We start from the raw sequence: 25,682 nt of genomic DNA on the forward strand, positions 1-25,682 counted from the left end.
GGGAGAAAGAGAGATTATTGCTCTACCACAATGGTGTTAGAAGGAGGCTACTGTGTCTGATGGCAGCTTTCCAAGAGCAGAGTCAATCTAGGAAAGTTTGGTAATGCAGATGATGGAATTGTGCAGGGTTTTGCTTTCTGTGGCTGGTCTCTGTGCCAATAACTTTTCCCTAAATACCTATAAAACTTTCCATTTGTAGCCTGGAGTGGCTGCCACTACCTCCAGGATGGTGTGCTTGGCTAGAATGGAGTAAGCATTTGAAGTCCCCTTCTCATGCACGTTGACACTTTTCCCCAAAGAGTTTTATGGCTGTTGTTAATGGAATAAGTAAGTTTTATCCTTGTATATGGCACATGCTGCTGCACCCAGCAGAGTGCTCAGGGTATTCTCTTGGATAATCTTAGGAGTCACCTTTGATTATACATCACACTGAGAATGATGATGCTTGGTCTGGGAGCTCAGCAACCTGGTGTTGACCTGACGTAGGCAAATCTCCTGGCTTGGCTCTTTGTGTTGTAATGAGATGGAGCACAGCTGGCATCTCATTCTGTTTTCTAGTGTCCCAGAGGCCTAATCTTCACAAGGGTGATGGGTAAAAATGACAGACCAACTCTTGATTTCATTGGGATCAAACACTATTCCTTGATTCAGAGATGTAAATCCAGTGAACCAAGCCCAGCTTTACTGCAGTCCTGCAGCAGCATTTGTCTCCGAGGGCACTAGTGGGATGAGGTTGGTCCTTTAGAAACCAGAAGTCAGCATGAGGAGGTGTTTACAGGTCTGATGACCGTGCTCCCTTCCCCAACACCCAGATACAGCTTTAGGTTGTGAGTGAGTAGATTTGTAAAACCTTGGCACAGTTCTTAGGCAGCAGCTTGTAAAAGTCCTTGGGCAACAAGATGGGCATCTCTCTTCCTGCTGCAGATGGGTGCTTTGCTACGCTGGCTGTTGCCACAGCTGTACCTTGGGCAGTATTGCTTTTATGGGCCTTGTGATTTATGGCCGTGTCAGTTGTTTAATCATTCAGTTGGCCCTCCCTTCAGCACTGTACGATAGTTAGTTACTTACATAGAAAGGTGACTATCTGATCTAATTATGGAGTCTCAAACCTAATTATGGAGTCAAATATGATTCCATAATCTACTCTTAATGTCTCTATGTTGAGAAGACAGATACACGTGTGTAATGTGCACACTTACATGCCTCTGTAATTATGGGTATGCTTAGGCTCTCATTTATTTCTGTCTCTTTATCTTGGGAGAGATGCTTGCAGCCTCATCTGACTGTGAGAGATCTTTGGGTTATCTCATCTTTTCCCCTCCAGTGTGGTTTTTCCTAGATCCCTTTGCCAGGCTTGGGCATGCCAAGGCAGAGCCATCAGTCAGCGTTACTCGGTCATGCTGGTGGAGGTGCAGAGGGCTGGTAGCACTTAGATTCAGGGCAATCCGATGGAAAGGAGTGAAGATTACATTCTGCTGTTGTTCTGATAACTGCCATTAATCCTTGTTCCTTGTTTTCATGTGGATAGACCACATCTGGGAGAGCTTGCACCTCTTCCCTTCAGAGAAAGCCCTCACATAACCCATGCAAAATCAGAGGCAGAGGTGGAAGGACTGGAACAAAAGCAGTGTTGGAGGCAAGGGGACCACATGGAAAGGAACCACCTTTCTTCTGTGTAACCCCCTGTGCATCTAACTCACCCTATTAATGAATCACATGCCTTAGTTAGTTATTTTTACAGATAATCTGTGGATTACAAACATTCACATATGGTCATTCCACTCGCAATTATTCATATCAGTTGAGGATCTCATACTGTATTTATTGTATATTCACATTTTATACATGCCTATATCCAGGTATATCTTATAGATGGGAATTTTAACAGTGTGGTTAAAATTGTCGTGCAGTAGAGAGACCAATTTGCCCAGCACTGGAGAGAGACCAAATACATCACAGCAGCACAGAATGTCTGGGGTTGGAAGGACCTCTGGAGATCGACCAGTCCACCACGCTCCTCAGCACAGGATCACCTAGGGCAGGATGCTCAGGGCTGTGCCCAGCTGGGATTTAGACATCACCAGGCCATCTCCAATTCTTTATTAAAAGATTATGTTAATTTATTTTGCTTGAAGAGGAAGTCCTTCTGCCTTGTTTCTGATCTGATTGATGCAAGGCAGGTGAAAGGGAAAGGGTGTTTCCTATGGGATCTATAGGACACGTGGATGGAAAATAGCTGTCACAGTCATTTTTTCCAGCTCCCTGCCAAAGCTGGGTTGTTCTTTCAGAGTATCATGGCCACAGGAAGTAACTAAGGCTGTGGTCCAAAGATGCGATAAATCTAGCTCCAGGTCTCTGGGCAGTACATTAAATACGCTACTGGTGCATGATACTGATCCAGTATAAACTCATTCTCCTGGTTCAAATTTGTTAAAAAAAATTTGCAGTGGCTTAATTTTATCCCAGCAGACTTTGTATTGCGTCATACTATGTAATTTGTCTGCACCACACTGGCTTTATGGGCTCATAAGCTTTACCCATCCTCTGGAACTGCCTTTAAGTTGGCATGAAGAAAGTCTTAGCCCCCATCTTATGTGCTCTGGTCCATTCGATAGAAGTGTGATCAGATGTCTGTTCCTGATCTGCATCAAACTTTTGCTGCTGGTGATCTGGCAGTGTGCACAGACAGTGACCACAACCACACTTGAAATTCCCAGTTTTTTTGCAAAGCAATAATAAAGAAATAGGTTGAAGCTTTTTTTTTTTTTTAATTCCTAATGTGGGTTAACTGAGTTCAGTGCAGCTTGCTGCATGCCAGGCTGTTGGGTTTTTATGTCCCATGATGGATTCTGAAGTTTCACTGACACTTCTCATAAAAGCAGGTTTCTGACCAAAACTTTCCCTTGGGTGTAATGTGGATTGTCCATTGGCCTCTGCCCCAAAGGCAGCTGCATTTCAGCAGTGGCATATATAATCAAGGAAGTAACCTGGGAGTCTTTGGAGTGAAAGGTGATATCTCATCATTAAATATTGCTGTATAGTCTCCAGTGCTTTGTGGTGAATGGTTTTAGAAAGATGGAGTGTAAAGAGGCTTCCAGGATTTCTGATATTTTGTAGAGATTAGGGATTTAAGTGTATGTCACATGAGAGAATGTGACATCCAAAGGCAACATGATAGGCATGAGGTTCGAGAAGATGTGGGCTCCACTTCACGTTCACTGTGACACTCTTGGACTCGTGCCTCCGTTTCCCGTCACTTGAAACTGTTCAATAGAATTTTTTTTCTTTTTCATCTTAAGGCATTTTGGACTCTGGATAAAACAAAAGCAGTCTCAGTAGCTACAGGCATGGTTAGGATTAGTGTACTATAGGATTTGGGGAGCATCTCTTAATATTGCTCCAAGCTCTCTGCTGGTGCTCCCTGTGCTTGAGCAAATCAGAGCAGCAGCACAAACGCTAGGCAGCTGAACCTGGCTTGCTTGCATTTGTCTAATCAGCATTTGCTTGTTACTAACGTGGTTGCTCCTGTGCATAGGGCAAAAGCTATGCCAAGTGTTATACCCACTTTCACTTCATAGAGAATCCCAAATAGGTGGATTTCTCCCCCCTGCTGTGGGCTCTCACCTCTGTTTTTATCCTCAGCAAATTTTCAGTTTAATCCCTTTATAGCCCTGGCATCTGAATGTTTGCAAGCATAAGTAGTTGCCTGAGGCAGGAGAAGGGAGCGTATTCAGAACCCCTAATGGGAACCAGCTAGTATGACCCAAAGGGAGATCTTGTACTTCAGGCCTTTGCCTCCAGAAGTGTGTTTGAGGTGCCCAGAGGAGCTGATAAGAAACACGTGAGCAGCCGTAGCAAGGCTGAGCATGCAGGCATTTGATTATTTCTCAGTATTTATCAGAGGAAGTGTGAATCTCTCCCTAATTAAGAGCTAATGCCAACTTCTGTGAAATTTGTTGTCATTCACCTGTGAATTATCCTCCTCAAATTTAACTTGACTGCAGGAAGCCTACTAGTGGTAACACTTTTCTCTGGGAGCTTAATTTGGATGGTAAAATGCCTCTGTAGTTGCTTATTGAATGAGACTTGATGCTAGTGAGCCTTAGAGGCCTGGAAGGGCAGCTTGGGTGAGCACATAAAAGTCTAGACAGCCCCCTTCTCTTGGGTGTTTAAAATAGAGCTAGAGTTCTCCTGGAAAATTCGCTTCCTCCCTAGATTTCCAGATCTGCACATTGCCAGCTAAGGCAGAAGAGCTGCTGGAGGAAAAGCATTCATTGCTGTCCCTTCAGTGCTTCTGCTCACAGGCAGTCTGGAGAGGGGAGATGGGGAGGTTTCCAAAAGAGGTTACACGTTCAGGAGCCTGAAGTGAGGTTTCCTAATTAGTCAAAGCGCAGGTAGCCTGCCCAAACAAGAAAGACGAGTATAATGTCCCTGCACCCAAGTCATTTAACTATTAACCCTGGAGGAGAGTAGGGAGATATCTAACACAATAACCCAGTTAATTCTGCATGGAGTTTGAGCACAGGGTTATTTGTTGCTACCTTCGGGTCTGGTGATATCATCATCTGCAGGCTCTCAGCAGAGCAGGAAGCCAATATTTTTAAATAGGATTTTAAGGTGGATTTGGTATGAACTCACCTGACACTGGTGTAATACAATAACTTTATTCATCTGTTGCTTGTTTCTACTGACTTGGAGGCACACGGCCAAGCAGGGATGAGGATTTGGGCATCATGACCCAGAGCTTGGGTCCAAGACCCACAACCAGACTTTGGAGCAGGAGCCTGGCTTGTTATTCACCCTCCATAAAGCATTACTCAATAATTCAAATCCTGAAAGACCCTTCCCAGCTTGGAGCTGTGAGTTTTATTTCAGTTCTCATTTTACGTAGGGTCCTAAGGGAGGTGGTTCATTATGCCAGTGGCTGTGGTCCTTTCCCTGCACCCTTGGTGGCTGCAGGCGCATCCTGCTGCCCTGCCTGCTGAGTTAGATGCTGTCTGCCAGAAGTCTGCTCTTTTTTGCCAGCATCGAGAGAGGTTAAAAGCCCGTGGGCAGAGGCCGGCACAGAGTGCCCATTGTACATGCGTGCATACCAGAGCAGTAACTCCCTGGAATGCTGCACCACCTTGTGTTTGTGTTGCAGCCCAGGAGTGTGTGTACATTGCGTCCCTCTCCAAGGAGATTAACAATGCTAAATGGCAGATAAGTAGGACAGCCTTTTTTTTTTATTTTTATTGGACCAGTTGGAAGAGGAAGGTAACCCTGACTCCCATCACCTCTATAGGCACAAAAGAGAGGTGAGGTGCAAGGTTGGTCAATTAGGTGGAGCAGCTCCTTGCAGCTGGGTGGCTTTAATGTACTAATTGCGTTAGTAATTAGTGACTACCACATGGTAAACACTTGGGTTCAAAACTATGTAAGGGCACTAACTAACCCCCCCTACAATGGGTTTGAATGAGGTAAGCGTTATCCTTGTTTTGCAGGTGGTGAAATGGAGAGACTTGCTGACCACAGGGTGAGTCAAGGCAGGCATGCAGGAGGCCTTGGGTCTGTTAGTTCTTCAACATCACCTTAAATGAGACCAGTGGCAGCAGCTGTGGGAAATGAGTCTCCTCCCTATTGCCAGAAGATGCGCAACTTAAGCATAAGTGTTTTTATGGTGTACTTCTATCTGCTATGAGCTACAGAAATCCTCTAAGACCAGATGGCAGTTCAGGCTCCACGACAGTTTTCTGTTTTTGTTTTCTTTTTTTATTTTTTTTTTTGCTTCTCTATTTGGACTGTCAGCTTGTGCTATTTATAGGAACTTTATTTGAATTTGTCTACTGGGACCTGGGTGGATGTCACCCAATGATTTCATGGAGCTCTAGGATGCTTAGGACTTTCCATTAGTAGCCATATGTGCCAGGGTCAGGCAAGTGACCTGTGGCCATACTCCAGTGGAAATGTGGATATATAACTAATAGAAGGTTCTTGTTATTACTTCTTTTTGAATTTTAAGCTTGTGCAAGGTATTTTTAAAAAGTAGAAAAAAGCCAGTGGTACAAGGAAATGTGTTTTTTCTTGGTGAGCTGTGCTTTAGAGTAGTCTACACTGATAATACTGTTATGATTTGTTGATAGGTAGCAAGATCATTTTTGTTTCTCCTTTACAGTTTATTGTTACTAAGAATGACCTGGGAAATCCCTGGCTGTGCTCAGAATTTGTTTGCAGTTGGTCAAGGGGTGGGGTTTGGCAGTGCAGCAGAGCTAATCTAGCAGGGAGCTACTGCTGAAAGAGTAGGTCTGCACTCCCAGCACCTACTCCTGGCAGTGCCTTCTTGTTTCCTTCTCCGTATGCCAGAGGTGATACTCCTCTGACCCACCAGGGAGCTGTTTCTGCTAAAGTAGCAGAAAATATCTAAATATCTTTGTTTCTCTCTGAGATACACTTCTGCTAATTTTGTAGCCTAAACTGGCTTGCCATGATGGGTGGTGCAGGGTGGCCAGATGGGGTTTTTAGGGAGGGTGTATGAAAGCACCTCAACACCTTTAAAAACACCCTACATATATTTGTTTTTTAAGCAAATGTTTGGTATTTGGCTTAGCCTTTCTATGTCATTGGGTGATACATCTTTCTTTTGCCTCAGTTGAACATTCACAGCTTCTCCCGTTAACTTTGGCCAAGACTTTGTTAAATACTGAATACAAGTGCTTCCATCTCAAAGGGTTCAATCTGTGATGTTTTAAAAAAAGCCCACATTTGAAAGGATGAGAGCACGGTCTTTGCTTCAGTCAGCCTAAGCCTTTGCCGCAGAGCAGCGGTATCCAAGGATGAGGAACTCTGGAAAACATTGAGTTTAGCTTTCCTCCATCACTCTCAATACTTGGGTCCCTGATATGCCTTGCAAGAGACCCAGGTGGATCCTCCTGCACTTCCAGCATCCCAGGGAGCATTTTGGGCTGCAGACAGTGTGTGCCTGGCTCGGTGTGTAATGAATAATTCATTCAAAGCAGAGTTCCCCCCAGAATAGCCAGCAGCTGAAGGCATCTCTCTCTCAACTGGGAAGTGGGGAAATAGGGAATTTGAAACTCTTCTGCCTGATTCACAGGGCAACACCATGTTTTCTGTGCTCTGATCACTGTGTTATTGTTTAACCTGAGGCAAGAAAGTGTCTGCCTCTATTTTTTTTTCCCTCTAAAAAACCCTGTGACAGTGAGCACTTTGAAGTAATGAGGAGGTTCATGAGTGCAGAGAGCTGGTTTACCCCTCATTTATTTCCCAAGTCCAGAGTTGAAGGCGTTTGTATTTATACACCATTTTTGGGGTTTTTTTGGTTTTTTTTTATATATATCCATTTTCATCAATTTAGCAATACACATGGCTATTGTTCCTTGCTTTGCGATACCAGATCCAGGCCTCAGCAATGCTGGCCAGCCTTGATTCCCATTTTGCTTCAAGGAAGGCCCCTGAGATGCTGCAGGGGAAGCCCAAGTGTGCCCAGTTTCAGTCATCTCCACACTCATGTTCGATGCATGTGCTAACTTCCTTTTTTTCTTCTCCTTTCTTTTGACAGTGGCAGATTTGGTCTCTTCTGAGCAACTTGCAGCCTCTGGGCAATCAGGACATTGAATTCAGCAGACAGTTACCATTTGTTCCCTGGGATCATACTTGCCATTGCCCTCCTCATCCCCTCCTGCGCTTCCCTTCCATCTGATAAAACTCCAGGGTGTTGCGGTATTGCTATGGAGCCCAGGGAGAAATTGGGCAGCTCCCGGCAAAGGGGGGGTGAGGCAGACTTTCTGCCAGCCACCGTCACCTCTGCGAAGCCTCCACCTGCCTCTACCTGCGTGGGGGAGGCGATGTTGCCTGTGGCAGGCTCTGGGAAAGGGATCCCAGTGAGCGGTGAGAGGCTGGAGCCTGAGGAAGAGGATGAGCTGGGTTCTGGGAGAGATGTGGATTCCACTTCCAATGCAGACAGTGAGAAATGGGTGGCAGGAGACGGCCTGGAGGAGCAGGAGTTTTCCATCAAGGAGGCTAACTTCACAGAGGGGAGCTTAAAACTAAAGATCCAGACCACCAAGAGAGCTAAGAAGCCCCCAAAGAACTTGGAGAACTATATTTGTCCTCCCGAGATCAAAATCACCATCAAGCAATCTGGGGAACAGAAGCTTTCTAGAGCTGGGAAAAATAGCAAAGCAGCTAAAGAGGAGGACAGATCGCACTCCAAAAAGAAGGTAAGTCCTATTCTTTCTCGCGTTTCCCCTTTCTCCTGAAAGCAGAGGGAGAGGGTAGGATTAAACCTGCTCAAACAGTTTGTGTCTGAGGCATAACCTTTGCAAGGTTTGCAAAACCCTGCTTGGCTGTGGAGGAGGAAATACAGAGTGGGTGTCATCCCACACTGCCGTGTATGCTGCAGAGATGATTTTGAAGTATCCTTCAGAGGAACCAATTCAGAAGGGATCAAAAGTTCAGCCAGGCCTCTTCTATTTTTGTGCATAATTGAGATTTAAGATTAATCATTACATGAGTGATAAATGAAGGAGCCCACTTCTAAACCACTTTGTGTCTGAGTGCTAATGCTTGAGCCTTTTGGCAGTTAAAGCTTTTGACTACATTTTTAAAATACAGGTATGTTCATAGCGAACAATTGAATCCATTCCTGTATACTGGGTGAAGGGCTCTATTATTCTTGATTACAGCATTGTGCTAGCAACACTATAGTTATGCTTCAGAAAATACTTCCATTATAAGTCTCATTTTCTTCCAGATGCGTATCATTTTCTTGAAATATCCTTCTGGAGAGAAATTTTTGGTACTTTTAAGTTTGGGTAAAAATTGATCTTTTTTTTATTATTATTTACTTTTTTCATTTAGTCAAGGAGAGGAAGAGGGAGGGGAAAAAAAAAGAAATCCTTTTTTTATAGGAACTGTTTTCAGGAGTACCCTTTTGTTTTGATGTTGTCTTGATTTTTCAGCAACGTGCCCTACACTTAGTTTTTAAAATAAATTTAGTTCAAGTGTTTTAAGCAGCACTGGTGGGAGGAAGGACATCTGGTGACTACTCACGTTATTTTGGGTGTAGTGGTGTTTTCTGTCCTAGGCATTAGACAAAGGAGTTCTGGTGGGGTTGAGGCTTTATCACAGTACAAATATTTCACCTCTGCCTCCTTTGCAACATGTGAGCATCATGATGAGTTCGGACAGGAACCCAGATTTGATGAAAGACTCATGAGTATCTCCAAAACCTGGACAAATTCATCTGGGATGTAGACATCCACTGATTAGAGCTCAGGGGTGACTTGGCTTTGCTGCTCATGCACAGCAAGGGATCCAAGCTGCGGAAGGTCCCCACTTCTCCCATACCTTATACATGTGATGGATGCTCACAGGGTTACTTTAAGCTTTGAGGAGGCTAATTGCCAACAGCTCTCCCTGGAGACAGTTTGACTTAGACCAAAAATCTGATAACTCTAAATCACTTTTTGAAGCATCAACATTTCCCACTGACTCAAGGCAGAGCCCAGGGAGATTAACATTGCTACATTGCTCACTCTGAGAGTACTTCTCTTAGAAGCTGAACTTGGAAAAAAAAAAAAAAAAGCAAAATCAAGGAGATTTTTTTTTCTTAGAATCCTGCTAAATGGCATCTTCCATGTGCATGAAAAAAATATGTCTTTTTAGCACAGCAGGGGTTTGGCCTGGCAATACACTGAGAAGAGATTTTCCCACCTGTTGAGAAGAATGGGCCGTCTTCTTAGCACTAGGCAATGTCTTATTTCCACTCCCCTTTCCTCCCTGAATATTTGTAGAGGTCTCAGGGGAACTAGCGGTTGTGTGAGACCATGCTCAGTGACAGCAAAAGTGTCACAAGCAATCCCTCCATGGCCATGCAGGGAGAAAAAAAGACTTGCAAACCACTGCATACCATGCATGGGCTGTGGAGAATATGACTGCTTAGAAATCAGAGCTTTCATTTCTATTTATCACCCAGTCAGACAGGTATGGAAGGCATGTTCATTCCTCCATGTGGCCATCTGAAAAGGTTAAATAAATAAAACTAACTATAAGGAAACTGTGTGCAAAAAACCCAACCCCAACGACAACAAAAAAGGCACCTTGCAGTGTGGTTACGCTCAGCATGAGACTTTAATTGCAGAAAGATAAGGAGTTTGAAAGAAGCAGATCATGGCCCAAATGTGGCTGAATCTAGCTTACACTTGTGCTGTGAGGTCCGAGCTGGCTGGTGTTGTGTTCCATCTTGTGTGCAGGCTGGAAATGCTTTGGGACAGCACTGGCTTAATCTGGCCGTTAAAACAAAACAAAAAAAACAACCCAGCAGGTGGATGCTCTGAGCAGATGGGGAGAGGGCTGCTGCACTGGCACATCCATTAGCATAACACCCAACGGCTGCTGCACGGCAGCTGCTGAGCTGGGGCCGTGGCAGAGAACTTTCCAGCAGGGATCTGGAAGACCCTGGTGCTGAGATATCAAGGGGTTTGATGCCTGGAGGCCTGCAGCCTGCATCCCCAGGATGGTAAATATCCTGCATCTCTGCAGCTGAAGGGATTTCGCACGTGACTGCCTCTTAGCTTGTGGGTTGCAGATCAGGCCTTGGCTGCAAACATCTCATATCAAAGGGTGATGAAAGGCACTACAGGAGAGGGAGGCTGGGAATCGGTGGAAGAAGGGTTGCAGTGCTGGCAGCACAGTTGCTGTCATGGCCAATGCATGTGTTTCATGGCAGTTACAGAGATTTTGGGGGGAAGACAGGAGGAAACAGCAAGTTGAAACTCAAGTGGAGCTGAAGCTGTCTGGTCCCCAAACCCTCTTTTGGTTTCCCTGGGAGAGATGAGCATGCGCATACCTTCTGCATGTACTTGCAGAACCGTTGAGTGCTGTAGTAGTGGTTAAAAAAAAAAAAGTGATTGTCACATTTAAATGATTCTGGTGGTTTTGATATTTCAGAGTTAGGCTGTTTGATTGCCTGTTGCTTTAATCAATCAGCACAACCTCCAGAAAAGCAGCTACCGACAGCAGCAGCAGGGAATAATGCCTTTAAACCAGTGGAGCAGATCTTCAGCTGGCATCACTCTACTGTCCTCAGTGGATTTTTGCCAGGAGAGTTTGGCTCAATGTACATGTTACCTTTGCGCATGGGAGCAGCATCATTATTTGAGTTTACCATCTTGCTTATGGATCCAGGGCATATATATGGGCATCACAGACCCGTACATAAGGATGGAGAGCTGAGCATAACCCAAGCTGCAAGTGCCATGCTCGTGTCTCTGGTCGGTGGGAGCAGTTGTTTTGTACCTCATGGAATAGCACCTGAATTTATCTTTCCCCCTGAGGAGGAGCGAACTCTATCAGGACTTGAAAAATCATTTAAGTTTGCTGCATAATAATTTCAGCCACATCTCCAGCAGTCCCCAGTGCTTTGAAATACCACTTCAGCATTCTTGCAGGAATTTCAATACACACAGCACAGAGGGCAAGTAATGAAAACATGGAAGCAATTTAAGTAACAGCATGTGGGTACACAAAGGACTGGTAATGCCAGCAATGTAAAAAGGGGCTGTGAACTGGGGATATAGCATTTATTCAGTGGCTGCTTAGGGAGGAAGAAGATATGCCTGTTCCTAAGCTTTCCACTGCTCTGCTAATTAGGCAATAGGGGCTAGTGCCTGATTTCTAAAGCTGTAGTCCAAGGAGCAGTGGTGATTAGAAGGGGACTCTGTGGAGAGCCACGCTGCTCATATGCTGAGGCCTGGGTTTTTTTTGCCTTTGATTCCAGCTGCTACACCGTATTAAAACATGTAAACATACATTAAAGACTTTCCTCATGTTGCTTTGCCATGTGAGCAATTGCCCTGGGGATGTTATGCGATCATGAATGGGAGGGGAGGGAATCCAGGAGAGGATCTTGCTTGGTATGGTTTCTGATATCCCAGAGTGGGGAGGGAGGCAGAGGGTGAGAGAGCATCAGCGTTGAGAACCTCTGCTTTGCTGGCTTGAATGCTTGGCTGCAGCCCAACAACTTTTGGGGTTTCTTTTAAGTTGTGACCATGCCAAGTTTCACATCAGCTTCCCCTTCTTGAAAATAAGAGTGAAGGTAGTTTCCTAACCCCTTTCCTGGGGCTGGTCAGAAGGTGAATTGTAGCTTGGGCTGTTCGTGCAGCAATTGGAAAGTGCACAAATGTTCCGTAAGCGTTTGCTCTTATTTCAACCCTTCGGTGTCTGGGGACGGAGCGGGTTGAACCCTTGCCACTTCTAAACCCACAAATGGCTCCATTTCATTTATTCTGATTGGAGAGGGAGGGAAGAAAAAAGCCAGGAGCCCAAAAGATGTCCTGCTGGCATGTTGGCAAGCCCTGCAGCTGCTCTCCCACCTGCAGGCAGGGTTGCTCAAGTCCAGCATCCTCAGCATCACTAAAGGTGCCTTTTCCTTTGGATAAGGAAACTTGCTGTCAGTCTGGAAGGGCACTGAAAGTGTGGCATCAAATACAGTGAAGTAATACATCAGCATTCCCTGCCCTGTAGCGTTTAACAAGCCCCAGATGAGCAATATTTCCCTGGTTTTGTTTTATTTCCTTTTTTTTCCCCCTCCCTGCATTTGCTGCTCTGTCTATTTTCTTGTGTCTGTAAGCACTTCATTTCTCACCCCCTTTCTTTAAGCATAGCCTGACAAATTTTCTTTGGAGCTTCCATCATATGCATAATGTTCTGCTTCAGGGGATGTAAACTCATTTTTTTGTAATTATTATTGCACTGGGTTTTTTTGAGAGCTTGGGATGGGTGAATGCATTTTATTGCTGAGAGATAAGCGGCAGCAAGTCAATTGGAAGTAAAGCTTCCTTGTGTGCAGTCAGAGGAAACTCTATCCTTGGATTTTCTTGCAGTGTTGTTTTTTTGTGTGTGTGTGTTTTTTTTTTCTTTCCTCTCCTTGAGTTGCTGTAGGTATTTGCTGTTTCTCTGCAGGAAGCGGTTCTAGCACTTCTTCCCTTGGAATCCAGTTCATCCTCTTCCTTTCCTCTGCTCCACACATGTAACTTTCTCCTGTGGTTTGCCTTTCCTTGAGGACTCTCTCATTCGCATGCTTTCCCCTTTGCACCCCTCCTTCTTCCAGAAGATCATGAATGCTTCCCCCCTCCCCCCCCTTCCCCCTTCTTTGTATCGCTGACTGCACATTGCACTTTTCCTCCATGTTCTCATGTGCATCTTCAGCTCTTGTTGGATTAACCCTGTGCCGGATTTCTCTCCCCAGTGATTTGTGTGCATGATCATCCAATTGTTCAAAGTGCATGCTTATTCCTCTTTGCTAAGGGCATTTCTGTGTGAGAAGTTCTCTGAGATAGCTCTTCCTGTTGCGATCCCAAACGTGGCTCATGGAGTAAGTAAGTGCCTGCTCCCTGTGGTGCTTGTGGCTTAGCAAGAAGAAGGCAGCACTTGCACATTTGTGGTGGTACCTGCTTGAAGTGGCAGGCTTTGATTTACAGCTCCTTTTTCTTTTTTTTCCCAAGGATGGAGCTTCCATAGCCCCTTCAGCCTGGACTTGTTTCTGTGCTGCCACTCTTGCTTAGCAAAGCCTTGAGGCTGCTCTAAATGATGCAGCAGCTGGTGGAAGCTCACGCCAGCAGTGTAGACCTCAGCCTCTGCCCAGGTTATGGAATAGCAGTAGAGCCCCAGAAGTGCCAGCACAGTGGGGAAGTCATCTTCTAGTTGCATTTAAAGTCAAACTGGCTTTTGAGCAGCTGAGAGACCAATTCAGAGCTGCTTTAACAGGCATGAGGCTCCTGGCATTTTTACAGTCTTTCTACATAAATGTATGGGTGCAAAGCTACACAAACTCAGCTCTTTGATATTCATCCCAGGTTTCTTTTTGGTTAGTTTTTCTTTCTACTGCATTGTTGAAGGCACAAATGATACAGCTGCAGTTTGGTGCCCTCCCACCACAACTACCTCAGGCTCCCCCCAAAAGGGAGCAGGAATGAATTTCTTTGTAAAAACTTCAGAGCTTAAGAAACCAGTTTTGCTATGAGCTGAGAACCACTCAGGCCCAGGTTGATCTTGGTCCTTGAAGGCATCTGAGGTGCCCAGACTGGGAGCTGAGTCCTCTTGGACCCCCACATTAGTCACCTGGAAGAGGCTGGTCCCTCCTGAAGATGGTTCAGTCCTCCCTGTGAAGAGCAGGGAGGGCTGGATCCCAGCTCTTACCTTTTCTTCTCCTTCTCCAAAGCCTGCTGGAGCAGTGTCCACCTTGCATTGTGTCATGGATATCTTATGACAGGAATAAGGCAGAGTTTCTTTTCCAGCTTGGTGCTCTGCCTGAGCCAGCTGATGCCCATCCCTCACTGTCTGTCTGCTCCCAAAGAACTGTGACTTTTTTTTTGGTATGTAGTCAAGTATTTCTTAAAGAAGCATGCATCTGGCAGTGAAGGGATGGGCTGGAGAAATCTAAGCAGACTTTTACTGCTTAATGCAGAGTGCCAAATGAGGAAGACTTGCTGTATTTGATTAGCTGCCATATGACCAGGGCTTGCAGAGGCTGTCTGTGTCAAGGACAGGTTTTGTTTTGCAGCAGTCACTCCCATGGCTGAGTTTTGATGGCCCTCTGTGACATTTCCTTGTTTGCTTGTGCTGTGCCTCTCTTTTCAAACCATGACAAAATATCTCCTGTGCTGGTTTGGTGGTTGAGGAGATGCTGCAGGGAGGCAACTAGGAAAGCAACTGGGACTGGTGCAAGGAAGCTGGGGGTCCAGCTGGAGGTCCCACAGTCCCCACCACTGAACCACGGGAGGGGACAGGTGCTGCTCCTGGCAGCCTCGTAAAGGCTTAGCCAAGTCGGTGCATGCTGGTTGTCTTTCGAAAGCACTGTGGCCTCCAGGCTAACAGAGATGTGCTGGAGATGCAATGCGCTGGCATGTGCACCCAGAGCAGCAAACCTCTGTACTGTCTGTGTCTTCATTTGCAGAGGTGTTGGGGTGCACAGAGGTGCCAGTCCTTCATGCACATGCTCACGTTCCTCCAGCATCAACTTTTGCATGCAGTGCTCCCTCTCCTCTCCTCTCCTTCCAGGCATGCCTAAACACAGGTACTTTCTAATTTACCTCCAGCTTTTTCATCTTCAATCTATTTTTCACGCACACGCACGCGCGCGCACACACACACATACACACACACACACACACACACACAGAGCTAGCCCCCTGAGGTCAGGTCTAATTCTTCATGTGCTTCATTCCCAGATAGGTTTCTCACTGCCCACATCCCCCTCCATAGCGGGACTGTGTGATGGACTCATCTTGAGTTTATTTGAATGGAAAGAAGGGCTTCACCTGCTGCCCTCAGCTTGTCTTTTGTTTTTCTTTTTCTAAGAGCATTGAAACTTGTGAAACTTGGTTTCTGACCACTTTCCTTTTATGTGGCTTCTCTGATGCCTAATGATGAGTGAACTTGCTGGCCAAGCCCTCTTTGGGAGCCCCTCAGGGGTCCCTTTCTTCTGGCCAGCGAACAACTTTAACAAAACTTTTTTGAATATTGTATCTGAAAGATTTCTGTTCTTATGTCAAATTTGATCAAAATTGGTCAAAATACTCCAAAAACATTGAGGAGACGATCATGCAGGCAGGCATAGAATTTGCATGTGTATTCACATACACACAAACACAGTGTGATCATGTTAGTCTTGTTTCCTTAGGAAACCAGTCTAAAAATACCCAGAGTAAACATGCATTGTTTTGTTTTTTAGCGCTGAGACTTTTCCAATTCTTGAACGTTAAAATGATTCCATTTGATACGTGACCCTAGTGGACAAGTCCAGTTAGCTGTGTTTTCGTAAGAGTGTTATTTTTCATTTCTTGCCATGACCTCTAACATAAATTAGACCAGTGGCTGTTGACTCCTTCATTTCAGGACATTAAGTACTATTTCTACATCGAGCTGCAGGCAGTTGCTATCAAGAGAGGGATTCTCAAGCCATGGTGCATGCACCAGTAGCAGTATACTGCTTCCAAGTAGGATGGTCAGCCTGGAAAAAACTGTATTTTTCCAGTGTGGTATCAAGCAAAACACCTTGTTATTATCTTCTTTTTTTTGCTGGAGTTGTGGGCTAGCAGTGAAAGGGACAGCTGAAGGGCTAAGGTGTCTTACTACAGAAATGAGGTTGCGTATTTGAGATGTGGCTTGAACTGCGGCCACTGTGGAAGATAGCATTGCTGATGATGAGGACATGGTCATTCAAGATGGACAGTCAACTGCAGCTGTGTTTGCAGAACTAAGTGCATTTCTACCAGGCTTGTTTTAAGATGGTGCTTCATGTTCCTATTGTACATCAATGTCTACTGTTGGCAGGTCCTGTATGAAGGCATCAGGAGAGCCTGTCCTCCTGCAAGAAGTTCACAAGCTCTGTAGAAATAAAAAAGGAGGAGAAACAAAACCATCTTGTTTCTTAGAATGGTATGTGAAATAATGAGATTAAATGACTCACTCAAAAAACCTGTCACAGGCCAGGGTAACACTCAGGCCTTTTTCACTGAGCTGTGGTTGCTTAGCCATGACACAACTGAGTCTCCCAGCTGGTGGCCTGATCTTCAAGCATTGGGTGCACAGCCCTTCTGGAAGCCAGTCCTCTTCTACTTGTCACTGAAACTGGTGACTTTGTTTCAAAATTATTAACTCTCTGCATCTTCACTGCTAGCTTAAAAATAAAATTTATCTCAAAGAAGAGTTAGGTTTTGATGCAGAAATGAGGGGGGGTGGAGTTCTGGGTCTGGTGTGCCATCAGTTGATTTAGATACCCTTAATAGTCCCTTCTGGTCTGTAAACCCTAAAATGTGGTAAAGGTCAAATAAGGAATGTCTTCTGGAGGACTCATTATCTTCTCATCAGTTTCTCATGGCTCTCTGTCTCACCTGGGTGGCAAGGTTTGTAGAGAGAGATGGTATCTTTTATTGATATCGGTGTTACAACAACTCTACCACTATAAACCTGGGTGGTTCATTGAGGAATTTCAGCACTTTATAGCATCGTAGCTTTGTGTGAGCCACTCTCCATGCGCATGACTGAAAGATGAGAATCAGCCTGGAGGGGATTTGTGGGTAATTTTGCCTTGCCCAATGCTCTTGGGAGGAATGCGGTGGCACAAGCAAATGAGACAGAGGCCATGGCCCCATTCTTCTTACTGATGGCTCTGTCTGGCCAGGAGAGGGCTGAGCAGTGGACATTTGGATGTGTCACTGCCGATCATGCCCTTGCTTCACTGTGGGGCAATGTTGCTGGTTCCCCACCTGGTGCTTCTGTGAAAAGGCACTTCTGTAATGCGCTTGGCAAGCATTTTCCAGGAGGATAAGTAGGAAATAGTTTCCTCATACCTTCGAGGTAGAGCCTACACTAATTTCTAAGTGGACTTTTTTTTCAGTAGTCTCCCCTGCACCCCAGTATATGCTAAAATACTGTGCTGGCTTGGGTAGCTTCACGTGAATTTTACCTGCTGTATCCCCAGGTGGATAATTTGATGAAAGCCCACCCTTAAGACTAAGAAAAATAGACCTGACACAGATATTTTTCCACTGAGGAGCAACAGCACTAACGGGGCTTGATCAGCCCTCATTTCTGCCTTCCACCAAAGTCTTTTCAGCTGTAGGGATACTCCCTACATAAGTATCTTGCCTAATCTGTATTAGAGGGAAGCTTGAAGGCACTTGTTTTGTTGTATCTCCCACCGGGAACTGATGGTACTGGATTGACAACATGTTTTACTACTTATACCCCATGTATGTGCAGGTTAGATGGGGATAATTAGTTTGTCTTGCCTGTTTTCTGATGTTTGTGTTCACCAGCACTCAGCTGAGTACTCTTCCTAAAGACAGCCTCTCACTTTCCATGGGATACTTTTCTTCAATAATTTATGTAATCATTAGGATGAATTCCCTCCAGCCTTTTCTCTCTCTTGTCTTAATTCCATTGCATTACTTGTAATTATATTCCTGATTTGAAGGAGAGGTGGAGGGGAAAGCCTCTTTCCTTCTGTGACTACAGCACAACGATCACAAGAGGAACTGGGAAGAGCATGATGGGGAGGAATTGATCTGTCCTTAGGTCATTGACTCTGGGCGTGGGCAGGAGCTGCTATTAGTCACTCAGGGACAGCAACTGCCGACATGCTTCATGGGAATTTGTGAAGCATGGCGCAGCTCTGCGGGAGGACAGTACATCCTTTGCTGCTTCCTGTGCTTTTGTTGGCAGACATGGCGCATAACGGGAGTCATGCTTCATCCTTGGAGTCAACTTGGGTGCTTGGGATGTGGACCCCTTAGTCTGCTTAGGGCACTCTTGAAAAGAACGGGAATTTGGCTGTTGATGTCATCTAGAAGGAAGAGGAGCTTTTAAAGACAAGGGAGGGCAGCTTGTGATGGACCGCCAGATCCTTAACCTGAAGAATTTGAGTGCAATAGAGGGACTGACAGTGACTTACCCTTGGCTTTCTGCATCTGCAGGAGTTCATATTACTGATGTGTACATAAGACTTTGGTAAAGTAGAACAGTTGCTAATTACTGTTTAAATAACCCTTTTAGTATTACATTGTGAATCCGGCCGCTGAGCTTCACTTCCACCTGCTAAGATGTTGACATGGGGGATTGTCCTAAAGTGGTGAAAAGGTGGGATGGAAAAGTAGAGAAACCCTGTCATTTTTCAGTCCGTGTGGCCTGACTTAAGCTAATAAAACTTAGCACAAGCCTGTGGGGTACAGCAGCTGCGTGCTGGAGATATAAGTTGACTCAGTCCATCTTGGCCACATGGTTTAATAGGCCTCTGTGAAATCCCTGGGTCAGAGGCCAGCCACCATGCCTATCTTTGTCACATCTCGGTGATGTGTATCCTGGCAGGTTTTTCTTTTTGTTCCCTCCCTGGCATGGAAAGAACCATCTGCCGGGTTGGCTTTCAGAAGAATTTTGAAAAATACCAATTTCCCTTTGTTGGGAAAAGGGAGGGGGGGGATTGGGACAGAAGGGGGAAGGAGAGCCTGACCTAAAACCAAGCCAGTATTTGCAGGGGTTTTAGAATAGCTTGTATTGTGTTTCCTACTCCCCAAGGAAGGGTAGTCCTCTTTCTTCTTTTCTTTTTGATTCGATTCCCTGCCACTCTGCGAGCAAGTCAGAAGCTGCAGCTGCTGCCGTCAGCTGGGAAGGCAGTCCCCTTGTTTAAAACCCATGTGCTAATCCCTGGTTAGAAAAAGTTGAAATGCTTTATGCTCTCCTTATAGTCCCTATTGCTTCTGCTTGCCTGCAGCTTCACTGCCTGCCCGCAATCCTTGCCCTTTGTGTGAAAACATAGATAGAGGTTGACCCTAAACAGCCTCAACAAGGACCAGAAGTAGGATAAAGGTCCATAAATAAATAAACTCAAAGACTGGACAAAGCGACCAAATCTAGTTTTTGAGAGTGGGGAAGGAGTTGGAAAGGACGTCAAGTGTGTTGTGAGGTCTGGGGAAAAATTATGAGGGGCTTTGCAAGTAAGGGAAGCCATTTTTGTCATGGCTGCTGGACACAGATGGGTAGAAATGTTTGCTCACAGGGGCTGTGCTTTGTTCCTGAGGAAAAGCTGGCAGCCCAGTGGGAGAAGAATTTAAACAGTGAGGTAAGGAGAAAGAAGGATTTGGGCTCTGCCAGATGGAGATGGCCATGCAGGCAGTGCTGGAGAGGGTCTGATGGGTAAATCAGAGGCCTGAGGGACTCAGCAAATTTATCAGATGTGATGCCACAGCATTGAAGGGTGAATACAAAGAGTGACCTGAGTTTGAAAGAGAAAGAAAGATTTTTGATTTTGACCATGGCTTTTTCTCAAAAATACCCTCTTATCTTTCCCAGTGGAACAAAAAAGTGAATCACCACAGAGATAGGGAGAAAGGAGTTAGATGATGGATGGTACAGACAAAAAATTGGAGGCAGTACTCTGTAACTATTGTGGTTGAACACTAACAAAGAGCATAGGTTTTCAGGACTTTCCTAAGATCCTCCCCAGTTTGCTAGTGGAAAATTGAGGTGTCTCACCCAGGGCCACTGGAGAAGGCATCCCACCTTCTGCTACTCCAACTGCAGCAAGAATCCCTCTGCCAGTCCCTGTGCCCACCCCTGTGGCTTGGTGCATCCATCAGGTTCCCACCACCACCCAGGTCTCTCTATCCACGGGCTGCAAGAAACAACTGGGGTCCGTACGGATCCTCCCTGCCACCCTCCCCTAGACGTGGAGATGGCACCCCTAGATGTGGATGTGGAGGAGGCCCACCCACCATGGCATCCCATGGCATGGGGTGGGTTGGCAGGTGGTTCAAAGCTCTTGTGTGCGGGCTCCTTCCTGGCAGATTACCCATGACCCCTGCTCCCCATTTTGGGAGGAGGGAAGAAGCCGGCAGCCACTGTTTGTCCTCTACCCTGCCTCAGTCCCTTCCCTGCCGTGGCCCCTCGTTAATAAAGAGGCGTAATTGGGAGCCCTCCCTCTGTCCCGTCTGGTGTGAGGCCATTTGTGTGCTGGAGGAGGAGGGGCAGATCCGGCACTGGGGGGGCTGGCAGTGGGGGAGAGAGGGAGGGAAAACTCTTTTGTTTGTTCAAGTAATTTAGGCCTCAGATGTTTAAAAAAAAAAAGAAGAAAAAAAAAAAAAAGCTCAATCAGTGCTGGTAAAAGTGTGCTCCTGGCACGTAAAAATATCTCAATAGCAGAAGGAGCAAAGCGCCACAAAGAAGTGTGGATTTAAGCATTCCAGTTTTGTTTCTCAGGCTTGTCAGGAGAGGTGTGAATCATTAAAAACAAACAAAAAAACAAACCAAAAGAAACCCAAGGTAAAATCTGTTTCTGACCTTCACAAATATCTCTGCATCCCCGTGCTGTCTTTAGTTGTGAAGGACTAAAAGCAGAGTGCGGGCTGAAGTGTGCATCAATTCCTGGGTGTTGCTGCTGGGTGTTTGCTTTGTTTCTGCTTTGCTTAGCCGGACTGAGGTGAAGCATAGGAGAGTTTTGCAGCTAATGAATTTTTCTTTCTAGTTCATATGTGCTAACACATTGCCTTTGGAGTCGAGACTTTCTACTTGACGTGCACTAACACATTGCCTTTGGTGTCTAGATTGCAGCTCTCCTGTGCATCCCTGTTTCCCATCATTCCTTTTAGACATCTCGCTTTTTTTTAAAATGGGAATGGGAAATCAAAGAAAAAAAGTAACAAACATTTTTCTGTTCCTTTAGGTTCAGTAAAACTCACCTTTAAACCTCATTGAGGGGCCTAAACTAAGTAGAAAGTGTCTTTTCTGTGATGGGCTTTGCTGTTGAAACCCTTGTGTTTCAACTGTGTGGAAGTCGTGGAAAAATGCACGTGGGATAGGCAGAATTTAATTTATTTTTTTTTTTAAGGTAGAGAATAGGGCAATGGTGTGAAAGAATGAATTAGTTATGGCAAATCTTATTAGTGTCCATTGTAAGAAGAGACATATGGGAGCACTTGCAAAATTATTCCTTGTTTATTCAGCTTTGTAACCGAAACAAATTTTTTTGCATAGTGTCATTTATTTGGCAACTGGAGGGGTGTGGAAGGTGTGTGTATATGTAGCAAAAAGGGGGGAAGGGGGAACACAGTATTGGTATTCCATTAAAACTGATGCTTGGTGCTTTGTTTGTCAGGTTTTGGCAAGGCTTTTTGCGTTGAAAGCCGTTCAGAGAGGACCGGAGCAGATGGCAGGGAGATCCTGTTTGTGTTATTTTTGGACATTCCCATTGAAAGTCTCAGATTGTTGTCCTTTTTCCTCCCTTCCCCCGCTCATGTATGGTTTTTTTCTTCCTTCCTGTCCCCTTTCCTTCTTGAGAATTTCTTTTTAAAGCATGTATTATTAATAATATAACATCACCTAAAAGCTGGGTGTGTTTCTGATAGATCAAGCTGTTGATATTTTATTTCTGTCTGCCTAGATTTGGACAAAGTTGCAGGGGGACTGTCTCCTCCTGAAGCAGTATGAGTGGTGGTAGGAGGGCAAGTTGGGTACGGATGGGAAGCAAGAGTGCCATTTTCATGGGTTCAGCTCAATAGCAGCACATTTCCCCAGTAGATCAGCAGCTGTATTAAGCCCAGGCAGCAACTTTAGATTGAGGGTCTCTGATAAAACTTTAGTGACTTGCATGACACGTGCTTGTGACCTCCATCCTTTTTAAGCCCTTGTGGTGGAGAGAGCCAGCTGTAGATAGATTGGAAAACTGAACTATGCCCTGGCTCTTCATGGTGGTCTTACCATGTCACTGGTGAGATTCATTGGTCTTAGGCAGCCCAGAAGGCTTTTGTCCTGCCGTCATCTGCACCCAGATTGTGCTGGGAAGAGAGAACTTTATTGCCTTGCATTCCTGGTATAAGCAGTGTTCCCAAGCAGTAATTTAGCTTCATATAACACCACTGGAAATGTCTGCAGTAGTTTCCATGTGGAAGTCTTCACTGAAGTCCTTCACAACCTTTGTGCAGGCAATCCAGCAAAGCTGAGCCTGGTCCAATCAGTTAAAGCACTTGGCTAGACCAGGTCTATCAGTGAGGATGTGCACACACAAAGAAGATGGGAGGTCTTGGCTGCAGTCAGTATCCAAAAGTTCAGGTGATTCACCCGAAGCTCATCCAGATGATTAAATCTCTTAAGCTAAGCTGGAAATCTCGAGGAAACAAGCTTTCTCATGCTCGTTCTGTCAGTGGTTATTCCCAGCTAGAAGCAGATATTTAAATCCTCAAATCTTTACATCAGCTGATATTAGAGGTGCTTTTGCACAGGAAAATGGTCTACGAGGACATTAAGCTTTGGCCCAGAAAAGTGAGGAAATGAACTTTACAGGCTTTAGTTTAACTACTCTAACCCTTTAAGAAAGTTCGGTGCAGGTTTTGTTTGAGTTCGAGGCAATGATTCATGTTGGTTTTTAGATTGCTTGAACTTGTATACCCACATCCTCAATTATTTTTTTTTAACTAACTGTTGCACTGAGGGAACCCACTTCAGAAACTCTCATTTCACTTGTAATTGAATGAAAGTTCAGAAGTCTTTCATTTGCATTGGAGCACCTGAGCTTCAATGCTATAACTGTAAGAGAGATCTGCTCAGATGGTAGCGATGACACGGGATGTGTGATGTCATGTGAAGTGCATTTTGCTAGCTAGAATAAGCTACAGAGGTGAAAAAAAACCCAAACCAAACCTGACCTTCATCTTGCTGTTACCTCTTGCTAGATGATGAACATCCTCTTGGCAGGATTTTTGCTATGCAGCGCTGACTTTTACGCCTGCCTTATTAAAGCTTGGCAGCTCATCCTTGTTACCTACTGGATGAGCCTTCTGCTCAGAGGACCTTCCCTTGCTCCTGGGGTGGCACGGCTGCTCTGCCCAGTGAGGGTTTCCCTTCAAGAGCTTCCAGTGATAAGGGCTTTCCTGGTCTGGCACATTGAGAAAGGAGCCAAGCAACAGTCTCAGCCTAGACAAAAGGCAAACTCAACCTACTGTTTATGTAGTTACTTAAACATGATTTAACCTAAATAATGCACACTGTGACTTGGACAGGGGAGAGGGGGAAGGGGAGGAGAGGGGCTTGTTTCTAATGAGCCAGGAGACAGCACAATTAATTACATATGAAGGACAGATAACAGACAGCAAACTGTCTACAGTAGAGAGAAACAGAATACCGATGTGAACAATTAAAGCATCCACGTGATGGAAGGGTCAGTGATTTCTCCTACAGTGAGTGGCTGGGCAGGGCCCCAGGAGAGATGCGATGGATGCTTGGCTGAGCGGCCGGCCAGGGGGGAGGCCAGGCAGGCATGGGCTTTCCAGGTCCTCTGCCATCAAAGTCGAGCAGGCACTTCTGAGGCTGACAGGCTGCGCTCTGGGCATTATTTTCATCACATGTGCTTTTGACAGCGGAACTGTTAGCTACTAATCTTGGTGACATGCAAGATGGGGAGGAGAGTGATCGAGGTGGGAGAAGAAGAACAAAGGCTCTGTGGGCAATTAGGTACCTGCCTTAGGATGCTGCCAGCCATGTGGAGGAGACCTGAGATGACGGAGGCCTTCCTTCCTTCTTTTTTTTTAAAAAATGTGTTAATTTTCCTTATCGTCTTCCAGATGTGGAAGTGCAAATCCCAGCTGCTGGTAATCGAATTCTTCGAGGAGCATGGTCAGAGATTTGCACCCTATCTGCTCCCCTCCAAAATTTCAATGGAGTCTGGCATAAGTTATCCCCCCCCAAAACCCCTTTCACCCTCCCCTCCCTGCCAGCCTGTCTTCAGTCAGCCCTTGGCTGTAAAGATTTGAAGGTAAAGGCCGATGGATTAGCCTAGGGAAGGGCCAAAGGTTAAATGAGCAGGGCTAGCAGCATGCAAAGGGCTACGATTGAAATATTTGCTGAATGCTGACAGGCAGCAGAATAGAGGCAGACAAGTGGCAAATTCCTGTTTTCTCCTCTAATTGAGAAAATATTTTGAGTGGTATTCAGGCAGGCTGCAAATCGAGACTCTGGGAAAGTCAGCCAGCCAGGGAGGGGAAGGAGGGGAAGACTTCAGTGGAAACACCATTCCCGCTAAACCTGTTTCCAAAAATTTTGCACTTACACTCATGGAAATCCCTGGAGCCTGGTGCTTACGTTTTGTTCAGTCATTTTTTCCATGCAACTGCAGTGTCAAAACTGAACTCAAAATGTCTCCCAAGCAGAATTTGACCCATTCCTAATGTTTTTGCGGCCACAGAAGTCTTGCTTTGCAAGTATAGCTTCTTGCATGGGGGTGCTATCATGAAACATCTGGGTGTTGTGAGGATCCAGCTATCATCTGCTGGTCAGGAGGTGAATGAGCTGTTTCAGCGCATGATGTGGATGAGACTTGATGGTGTGTCAGTAAAACATGACAACTACTGAACCCTTGGGTACATCCACCTGTAGTGTGGATAATACTTAGCTGTACTTCAAGCCCAACTGATGCATGATGCCTGCATGTCCAGGCAGGGCTGTTACAGTCATTGTGAAAGTGGAGGAAGAGAAATTGTGTTTGTCCGATGCATCACAGGTCAGCCGCACCAAATCTTGCCTTGGCCTGGCCCTCCTGCATCCTTTGCTTGCTCTTGGATGTGAGTGGGAGGCTCCGGTGGCACTTGGGAGAAGGAAATTCCAGCCTGATATGACCAAAAGCAGTTAGCTGGCCTTTCACACTGTCCTGGTTTCAGCTGGGATAGAGTTGATTTTTTCTTCTTAGTAGCTGGTATAGTGCTGTGTTTTGGAATTAGGATGAGAATAATGTTGATAACACACTGATGTTTTAGTTGTTGCTAAGTACTGCTTACACCATCCAAGGACTTTTTAGCTTCCCTTGCTCTGCCGGATGCACAAGAAGCTGGGAGAGGGCACAGCCAGGACGGCTGACCCAGACTGGCCAAAGGGCTATTCCATACCGTATGGTGTCATGCTCAGTGTATAAACTGGGGAGAGTTTGCCGGGGGGCAGTGATCACTGTTTGGGGACAGGCTGGGCATTGTTTGGCAGGTGGTGAGCAATTGTATAGTGTATCACTGGCTTTGTATATTATTATTGTATTACTATTACTACTACTACTACTATTACTACTACTATTCTATTTCATTTTACTTCAATTATTAAACTGTTCTTCTCTCAACCCATGAGTTTTCTGACTTTCACCCTTCCAATTC

General features: G+C 45.4%; 1 protein-coding gene across 1 annotated transcript in view; it reads left to right on the forward strand.

Annotated features, from left to right (window-relative positions):
* Nucleotides 1-25,682, forward strand: part of SETBP1 (SET binding protein 1) — a 298,679-nt gene that overhangs the window by 10,718 nt on the left and 262,279 nt on the right. Inside the window, exon 3 of the mRNA XM_087763711.1 lies at nt 7,556-8,216. Within this exon, the coding sequence (XP_087619837.1) occupies nt 7,725-8,216 (492 nt within the window). The 5' untranslated portion in view covers nt 7,556-7,724. The remainder of the gene's footprint in view (nt 1-7,555; nt 8,217-25,682) is intronic.

The sequence above is a fragment of the Nipponia nippon genome, unplaced genomic scaffold, assembly GCF_047370975.1.
Source record: "Nipponia nippon isolate SJK-2023a ecotype South Korea unplaced genomic scaffold, ASM4737097v1 scaffold_29, whole genome shotgun sequence".
In the NCBI taxonomy this organism is placed as follows: Eukaryota; Metazoa; Chordata; class Aves; order Pelecaniformes; family Threskiornithidae; genus Nipponia; species Nipponia nippon.